The sequence below is a fragment of the Volvox carteri genome (genome assembly GCF_000143455.1).
Source record: "Volvox carteri f. nagariensis unplaced genomic scaffold VOLCAscaffold_274, whole genome shotgun sequence".
NCBI lineage: Eukaryota > Viridiplantae > Chlorophyta > Chlorophyceae > Chlamydomonadales > Volvocaceae > Volvox > Volvox carteri.
In genome coordinates, this window is record NW_003307807.1 from 4615 (window position 1) to 14477 (window position 9863).

General features: G+C 55.8%; 1 protein-coding gene across 1 annotated transcript in view; it reads right to left on the reverse strand.

The window, feature by feature from the left end:
• VOLCADRAFT_100992 (uncharacterized protein) overlaps positions 1–9186 on the reverse strand; it is a gene marked incomplete at both ends in the record, with an annotated part of 12901 nt that extends 3715 nt beyond the window's left edge. The window contains 15 exons of the mRNA XM_002959464.1: positions 603–735; positions 1133–1292; positions 1776–1890; positions 2528–2620; positions 2818–2905; positions 3127–3264; positions 3617–3642; positions 4380–4619; positions 5255–5323; positions 5681–5799; positions 6403–6489; positions 6721–6899; positions 7410–7524; positions 7867–8140; positions 9076–9186. Coding sequence (XP_002959510.1) covers positions 603–735; positions 1133–1292; positions 1776–1890; positions 2528–2620; positions 2818–2905; positions 3127–3264; positions 3617–3642; positions 4380–4619; positions 5255–5323; positions 5681–5799; positions 6403–6489; positions 6721–6899; positions 7410–7524; positions 7867–8140; positions 9076–9186 — 1947 coding nt within the window. The remainder of the gene's footprint in view (positions 1–602; positions 736–1132; positions 1293–1775; positions 1891–2527; positions 2621–2817; positions 2906–3126; positions 3265–3616; positions 3643–4379; positions 4620–5254; positions 5324–5680; positions 5800–6402; positions 6490–6720; positions 6900–7409; positions 7525–7866; positions 8141–9075) is intronic.
• Between the last annotated feature and the right edge of the window lie 677 nt (positions 9187–9863).

Here is a 9863-nt window from a genome sequence, read left to right on the forward strand (position 1 = left end):
TGGTCTCGGATGGCGAAAGGCATCGAAACACGCGAACAGGGACAGGGTTGGCGACGGTACGACAATGTACAACGCATGACTTGACCAAGGATCGGAAATACGCGGACAGACGGACAGGTAGTCATACAGACACACAAACATTTCAGGAGGCCAGCAGGAAAACAGGTTCTTGGGTGCATGGATGGTATATCCTTAAGTCTCTGGGCCCTGTGGGTGGGTTTCACCAAATCCAGCACACATACACACATACACACATACTCACACACCACACCGAATATGTCACACACACATACACACATACACACACATCACACCGAATATGTCACGTACACACATACACACACATCACACCGAATATGTCACGTACACACATACACACACATTACACCGAATATGTCACGTACACACATACACACATACATGGGACTTTGCGTTTCCTTCCCCTTCCCCTCGCTTTTCCACTTCCCGAAAGGCAAAACCCCGACAAACGTTTTTTGTTTAATTAAACCTTAAGCCTTAAAACAAGGTGAAACAACAATCAGAAACTCCCATTTTTCAACCCAAAGGGCTCCTCCCAGGAGCGCCAAAGAAGCCCTCCTTACCAGCTCTTTGCGGACGTGTTCCAACAGTGTTAATCGTACGGCAGGGTAGATCTGGATCACGCGTGACAGGTCCGCGAGCCGCAGCTCCCACAGCTCACACGGCAGCGCGGCGCGGAGCGTCCAAGGGCGATGCCTGCTCATGACGTCATCAAACGACAATCAAACGGCACAATCAAATAACACATTACAACACGGCTCACGATCCAATACAATCCGATGCATCAAGAGGAATCCATGCAGATTTACAATTGGCGCACCCGTATGGCCATGAGCATTCATGTGTGCATGTGGCCCTAGGGACCCCTCATGGCTCGTACGGGCCCCTAGGTTACACCTTCGGGGAATAACGCAACGCAAGGTGTAACACACACACATACACACACATACATACACATACATACACATACATACACATACATACACACATACACACATACACACGCACATGTGTGTGCAACGTTGAGCACCGCAACATGGCCACAGGGATTGTGGGTTCCCCCCACCAGCACTCACTCTCCACACCTTCCCACCTGCATTGCGGTATGTCGATGGCCAGTATCAGTGACTCGCCCACCAGGGCGGGTGCCCCCACATGCTGGGCGCCCTCCTTGTGACGTAACGCCACCAGCTGGCCCGAGTGGAGCAACCACAACCGGTCGGCCTCGTCACCCTGACGGCACAACTCCTGGCCTGAGGGGTGTGCGTGGGGATAGCACCCGGTGGGGTGAGGGGGCGGGGTAGTGGAGTGGAGTGGAGGATGATGTTGAAGAGAAAAACACATGGAATCCGAAGGTTGAGGCTGGTCGGAGGGCTGCTGAGCAAAACAGCGGAACATGCGGTACGGCGGATGGCGTGGGGTCGCGCGTCTTTGCGGTGGCACCAGCGAGGGGAGGAACAGCGGGAAGGAGCGGGGCAATGGGAGTAAAAGAGCATCCGAGCCCGGGCCCGCCTCCTGGTCCTTCCCCCCAAGAAAACACAACACATACCTACAGACCAGGGAACCTATGAACCCACCTATCCCCTCCTTTCCGAACGCGCCTCTCACACCCCAATTTACACTCTAACGCCGGTCAGTATCCCGTTCTTCCCCCTCAACATTTCCCTTTCCCTCTCGCATATCCCCTTCTCCTCTTTCCCTCTCGCACATGATTTCCCCCCCTTTTTGGCACTCACCCACCACCGCTCTCAAGGGTCTCAGATGGGCGGCGATGAGCTGCTGGGCGTCCTTATTGAGGTTCCGGAAGGCATGGACCCTCTGAACCAGAGGTAGAGCTAGGTCGCCGGCAACCTGGGGACAAGACAATCAACAAATATGGGGGGGGAAGGAAAGAGGGGAAAAGGGGGGAAAGTTGAGGCGGATTGGGATGACAAGGAAAAGGAAGTCGCAGTCCACGGGTTGCAAAAACCAGCCCGGGTTACACGCGGTGTGTGTTGGGTGGTACTAAATGTACCCTTTTCGCCAGAAGCAGCAGAAGGCTTCCTTCTACCACCTACCCTCCTACCCACTACCACTCACGACGACCCATCCCTCCGCACAGTCGCATGACTTCGTGTGGTGCAGATGGCGTGTACGGCAGACACAGCGCGTGTGGTATATTATACCTCTCGAACAGTCGCATGCTTAACGGAAATGCACGCAAAAGCAAAGGAACGTTCATTCCTTCAGGCGTCCGTTTGGGGTTGCTTGGATAACGTAAACGCATATGCACGCAAGCACACGCACACGCACGAGGGGTCCACACGAGGGGGCATGATGGCGAAGCCGCGGCGAAAATGAGTGAGTAGGGGAGGGAGAGAGGAGAAGGGGCAAAAGGGGCGGCAAGGTGACGATGCCGAAAAGCACTGGACAGAGGCTTCGGCTCGTAATAGAGTGGTTCCAAATGAAGAAAGAAAATCCTTCACAAGCACCTTCACAAGCACCATACCTCAAATCTCAAGTACGGTGGCAGATCCGTGAACAGCTCTGCTTCGCCGTACTCCACGGACTGCTTCGCGATGTACAACTGCGCAAAGTACTCCTGCGGGTCAAAACAAAAATCGGAATCGAATCACCAGGTCGCAAACCAGGTTCGGATCCGAAAAGCAGTTCCAGATAGATCCAGATCTGGGGCCGCTCATGTGGGGATTCAATGGAATGTGTACTGCCGCCGTACACAAAGCACAAGAACAGCGAAAAAGCTCAAGACAAAACTGAATCGCGGACCTACCTACCTACCTGTATTTTCAGTTTTGTTGGCTCCTTGAGGCCGCAATTGGAGAGCCAGTTGTTGACGAGGCTGATCTTCTTGATGTGGTTCTGGAGCCTGGCGTCGTACATTTACAATGATGCATCCGTACACGTACACATCTCAGTAACCGTGTTATCTGGTAAGCACAAGAAAAAATACTTACAGCTGCTCGTCGAATACGTATATACAGACAGACAGACAGACAGACAGACACACACAGCAGGACAATTGAACTCCACATAAACACAATTCTCACAACCAGCTCTCCAATCCCCCCCCAGCGGTTCAGATCAGACCTGTTGGCTGAGGTGTCAGCTCTTGCAAGTGCATTCGCCACAGAGCCCACCAGGATGCCGAACGCAATCATGCCGCCCACCATCGCCATGCCGATAACCACCTGCTCCGCCCACCAGCGAGGGGAGAAGTCACCAAACCTGAATCCGATCATCGCCGGGAAGGGGCAGAAGCAGAGGGACAGATACGGCATTCCATGTCGGTCAGGAACCTGTTGCCTATCCTGCCGTTGCTTCTCTCCTCTCCCCCCCATTTCCTCGTTCGTGGTCCGTCTTTCCCCCCATCTCCTCCGCCGCCGCCTCCTCCCCTGCCTTTCTCCTCGTCATCTCATTTGGTGCCTTCCACGACCTTCCGCCCGCCCTACGCCGACCTCCGCACTCTCCCATCCGCACTCTCCCACTCCAATCCTACCCTCCCTCAAGCCCCCTCTGATATCAGCAGCACCACGCTGTGGTCCGTATTTCCCCTTGTGGGGCCCCCAATAGCTCTCACCCAGTGGTGGTGGTGGTGGTGACTACCTGAGAGGATTGGGGGGAGGGATGGTAGGTGGGGCGGAAGTAGGCAGGGGAGAACAACGAGGAAGAGGTGGGGGACGAAGGCGGGGGCGAGTGGGTGTGTGCGCACGTGTGTGTGGGTGTATGTGTTTTGCGCGGGTTTGCGAAGAGGGAAAACACGTAAATAACAGTGTGCTAAGTGGGCTCACGGGTAAGTGGTGGAAGGGACATCACAACTCCCTCCCCACTTCCCATTCTTAGGGCGAGTAAGGACGAAATTGACCACCCTGATGGTAACGATGCTGCAATTGCTTTGGGTGTTGATGTTGATGATGTTCTTGATTAATAATGATGATGATGATGATGATGATGATGATGATGATGATGGTGTTGATGATGATGGTGTTGATGATGATGGGAGGAGAGGGAGGAAATCGTTGGCCAACCGAAGGAGATTGCGGTGCAACAAGCAAGTACAAGACACCCCACCCTCCTCCCCCCAACACCCCACCCCACCCCACCCTCCTCCCCCCAACACCCCAACCCCACCCCACCCTCCTCCCCCCAACACACCCCAACCCCATCCCCCCCCACCCTCCCCCCCCCAACACCCCAACCCCATCCCACCCCACCTTCCCCCCCCCAACCCCCCAACCCCACCCCACCCCACCCTCCTCCCCCCAACACCCCAACCCCATCCCACCCACCTCCCCCCCAACCCCAAACCCCCCGGCCCCCACCCCACCCCGGCCCCCACGCACCCAGTACACGGCACAGTACCACTGGTAGAAGTTGCTCGAGTCCGCCACATCCGCCCAGGACACCGCCGTCATCCAGCTGTTCTCCAGGCCGTGCATGTAGGCCAGCAGCACCAGCACACAGGCGAACAGGTTGATGAGCACCAGGATCTGGAACCCCACCAGCGCCACGTACAGTGTGGAGACGCGGAGGTAGCGGGACAGCCAGCCTCTGGCGCCCAGAGTGGAGTCGATGTATATGATCTGGCGTGAGGGGTTCGGGGGGTGCGGGATGGGGTAGGGGGGGTAAGACGAACCACTGGCGGGGTGAGGGGAGGGATTTATTCATCGGGAGCCAGGGAAGCGACTGATGGCGTGGAGAGGGTTGAGGATGCAGGGGGGGGGGTTGAGGGTGAGGACCGATCTTCTGTGGCTAGCCATGGAGGGAGAGAGATGATAGAAGTTGATGGCATTAGATTGGATGAGAGAGGGCCGCGGCAGGTACGGTTACACAAGTGCCACATCATAGGCGACAGGGGGGAAATCACCGTCATCATCATTATCATCATCACCATCATCACCAACATCAACACCATCTTATATGTGGAGGAGCAGGCCATCATGCCGCCTTCTTTTCCTCATATTTATACATTAAAACGGGCCAAGCCAACATGAAACTAAGTCGAAAAAGTTGCATGAGGATTACATCACATTATCACCGTTACAAAGCCGCACGTCTCCATCATGGTGGGCCCCGGCCTTTTTGGTGTCGCACTGTGCTCCCCCCCCTCAGCTGTGGGGGCACGAGTCGTCCCCATTACCCACCCACCCATCCCCCCGCTCCCCCGCGCCGGATCAAGTCACGAGAGGACACCCAGCTAAGTTCACCCCCCACCCACCTTGGACACGCTGACCAGGCGCAGCAGCCGGATCAGTCGGATGAGGGACAGGGCGTTGACCCACTTGGCCTGGGGGGTGTATGGGGACACGTGGGAGCGCGGGTGGGAGAATGGGGGTGGGAGAATAAAGGTGGGTGGGAATCAGCATAGGTATGTGGGTAGGTCGCCCTCGTGCCCTTTTTATCACACACAGACGAAACCCTCATGCCTTGGGAAACGGACGTTCATATCCAAACCCGCCTATCCTACTCTGGGAGGAATGGACGAGCGGGTCGGGTTTCTTACCAGACCATCATTCATTACATGCACATATACAAATACACACACACACACACTTTCTTCCCCGAACTTCACTCGCCCCCTTACACACACATACGCACACCACCCTGCAAAACCTCTCTCCCCACCCGGGCCTCCACCTCTCACCCTGTAACCCTGCCCATCACTGAGCGCCAGCACCACCACCAGGTATACGAACGGTACGGTAGCCGCAAGGTCCAATAGAAACCTGCCGTGCATTATGTAGTACATGGCCACTCGGCGACCTGCGGGCGGCAAGACAGTAGCAACGACGGTAAAGCAGTAGCAAGGTATCCGCAACCAGCGGGGCAGTAGCAGTATTGCAGTAGCAACAGTGCTAGTATACCAGCCTAAGCAGCAACAAGGTAGGGGGGAGCTAGGTAGGGGGGGAGCTAGGTAGGGGGGGAGCTAGGTAGGGGGGGGACTAGGTAGGGGGGGAGCTAGGTAGGGCTCCACCAACTCTCACCAATCCGAATCACCAACCCACAGCAATTCCAGGCCCAATCCACCATAACCGCGAATGGCTACCCGGAAGAGATCCCACTCCGCCCACCCGCACATACATACACACACACGCAGAACCTCATCGCCGCCCATTCACTGCCTACTCCGACATCTCCTTTCCTTTCTCCCTTCCCTTCTTCCTCTCTCTCCTAAGTTAGGACCCTCTCCTAAGTTAGGACCGGGGCGCGCCGTAGATGTGTGCCCCTGTGTGTGCCCCTGTGTGTGTGTGTGGCCTTTGCAGCTGCTCTCTGCAGTTGCCCTCGTACATGTCCCGAACAACACCTGCTACCTTCCCCCCTACGCACCTACGCACTGCCCTTCCCCCCCGCCCCCGCTGCACCCACCGTCTTGCACAGCCTTCTTCCTGTGACCGTTCACCACCAGCATCCCCAGGTTGAACGAAATGAACAGGTTGAGGGTGTAGATGATGCCTGAGAGGGTGGGATGAGGGATATCGGGAACGGTGCAAGAGAGTGCGACGGGAAGGTGTTGGGGAGCGTGTGAATGCGGAGAGAGAGGCCGTGTGTTTGAAACCCTAAAACCATTAATCCCATAATCCCAGTCCCACCTTACTTTTGCATGCAACGGCTCCCAACCCCACATCGCACCGGGGCTGTCCCGGGCTGTCCCACCGTATTACCTACCGCCCTCCTAACTCTTACCAAACGTCAGATCTGTCGCCGTACAGGAGCTGTGCAGTTGCCCGTAGTTCACGGAGCAGAAGGCCACGTTGATGGGCACGCCGAACGCCGTCCACATCAGGTCCACCAGGGACATGAGCAAGGTCCAGGCCAGGGCGGGGGGGCTGAAGGGGGGAATCACGGGAAGACCGTAGATAGACCTGCAGGCAGACAGACAGACATACAGACAAACAGGCGAGCACCAGTACACACACCGATACGACATCCACATGCAAGTAAGCGGGTGGTATAGGGGTTTTCGGAAGGGGTGTGGTGTAGGCGTGGTGTAGGCGCGGACCCCCTGCGGGGTGAAGGAAAAGCTGTTGTGCTGTGCTATGCTGGGTGAGAGCGAGGGCGTATTAGGCGTCTTAGGCGTGTGGGTGTGGGTGTGAGTGTGAGTGCCACTTGCGGACTTCAAAGGATCAGCTGATGATGCCCATAGCACCAAGTCGGGAGTCGGGAGGGGATCAAACGGGGCACCGTGGCCAGGGACCAGCTTGGAACAACAGCCAAATGGAGTGAAAAAGTCAGGAATCTGCAAAACGCGACATCCTCCGCAGACGACCCAAATCGGATCGAAGGAATGACGTTCTAGTAGTTCGTTCGGCATAGCAGGAGGCGCCGCTTCCGAGGGCACCCGCGGCCAACCCCCCTTTTCCCCTGCAACACACCTTCGCAGCGTCCTTTCGCCCTCTGGTCTACGCTTATTGAGCCAACACACGTAGGCGTCAAAGTCCTCACGACCCAATTCCACGCTGGGTACGACCAGGCGGAAGATGCCGTATTCTGTCCGTACAGTACACAGACAATGTGCGGTAAAGGATTAAGGATATGGGGTTGTGTGTGTGTGTGTGCGTGAGAATGTGTGTTTGTTAGGGGAAGAGGAGCGTGGGGAGGACCAAGGGCAGAGGAGCGACGGTGGCGGAGGAGATTTGGACTATCTCTGCGGGTTGAAGAAGAAGAAGAACTACCGATAGAAGTTCTCGCCATACGCAGACATAATAAGTTCATTTTATTTTGTCCGTGCAACCAGCTTGGGAATTCTTACCTGATTTTTTGGATTACGTGCATTGGGTGACTACCGTACTGCTGATCCCGATCGACAAGATACAGGTACGTCCCACGCACCTTCCTCCTTAAGCAGCTCCGCCACCGTCTGCTTAAAGTCGCTGGGCACGACGTCCCCCTCTTGAACGTAAACATTCCTTTTGTTGAGGGCTTCGGCTTGTCGTCCAAACGCGTCTTTGGGGTCGTGGGCAAATCGACCGAGGGGCCGCTGGGATGGATTTGACTCCCTTGCCAACGGCGCGTTCTGACTTTGGAGCTCGATTTGTGGGGTTTCGACTGTAAGAGTTTGGCGTTCATAATCCACCTCCTCGACAGTTTGCAGCTCCCGGGGACCCTGCCGCAGACACCAAAAAGTTCGTGGGTAGATAGACAAAACTCTGTGTCAGACTGGAATTCCGAAAAGGTACGAAACTCTACCACGTAACACGCAGAACAATTTCTTTCTTCTGCACCTTCGCGGCTGGCTTGACGGGTTGACCCTGCCATCCTCGCAGAAAGGCGAAATGCGGCATCGTCGTTTACAGCATCGCTGCATTATCTGCTCACAGAGTTAGTCATACTGCATACGCAATTGACTGAAAAGCACCGGGATACGGGTCCTATACGACAAGGGTTATCACCACCATTTCGACAGGAAGCTAAGTTGTGCATTCGTTATGCCGCCCAGGACTGAACGTGGAGCAAATTACCGAAGTAAACAAGGTCCACGAGATGTCACGCACGGGATGCAATGTACTTGGCCTGTTGACGGTCAACTCTCGGCGACACGACTGTCGTCATACAAATGTCGCGTACCTGGCAAAAGCTTAGTTCCGGACTTTAGGAAAATCAAACCGGATGCGCTTTTTGTTTAGGACAGCAGAGGTCACAGGCATAGATATCCAAAAAATTCGCGGTCAGTGCTAGTCGTAAACGAACTTCTCCGCTTGGAAATGCTGAAAGCCCAATTCATTAGAGCTTATAGCCCGTGCCAGCTTCAAACAGGTGGCCGTGCTCGGCTTGCACGGCCGACGCTCAGCCATCCACGCATCGTCCGTCGCCTTGCGCAGCCCAGCGAACCAGGCACAGGTGCAAGCATACCAGAGGATGACGATCTTCCACCTGAGCTTCGAGGTACAACACGCTGCCAGCCGCATACCTGCTTTCCAAAATGGCCTGTAGCCTCGCGTAGCCTCACAAGGGTCAGCCCCCTGCGCCCCTCTTCCTGTCCGTCCGGCCGCAACTGCTTTTACAGCGGTCCTTCTCAAGATGACCCTTCAAATAACTTACCGTTAATAGCGTGCCGCAGCGTTTGCACCCTTGCTCGTCGCATTCCACCCTTGAGCTCCTGGCTGGCAGCTCCGTCACCCATCCCCAGCACATACCTTCGGTGTTGGACATAGCTCACAACCCTGAGGTTGTTTCACAGCCTTCACACGGGCCATAACCTCCCCGCAACCGCCGCTTTCCTCTAGTGACCCATTTCCCGGCGGAATGTTGCCATGTAGGCCCCCTATCACTTCACGTCGTGCGTGTAAACGGTTGCTCCCCCCAACCTCATCACCATTCACCAAGCCACCTCTTAACCCTAAACCCATATCCTCACAATTCCTTGTCTGTGGTACGGCTGGTGTACGGCTCCCTTCCAGACCTCCAGATCAACGAAGATGGGTTCCTGATAGACACGAAGACGGGCAAGGTGATCAACGAAATGGGCGCCACGCGGTTCGATGTGGCGGTGAGGGCTCTCCGGGGAGAGCTGGACCCGCCGAACTGGGTGGAGGTGAGCGGGGCCGGAGGAGAGGAGGATCATTGTTGCTCAATGCTGGGCTTTAATGACCCAACTGGGAGCGGGGGAAGGGCGCGTTGGCTACTAAAGGTACTTCAATTAGGCGGCCGGGCTAGCGCTGTGGATGGGTGCGGGGTGCGGGACTGGTAGTTGCAGATTAGCTGCCTTTTACCTATGCCTATGCCTATGCCTATGCCTATCTGCCTTCCTACCCACCACACCAGAGAGGGCCCTTTCTCGTGCTTTCTACCTTTCCCGTTCGTGATTCAAATCCTGGACACACCACCCC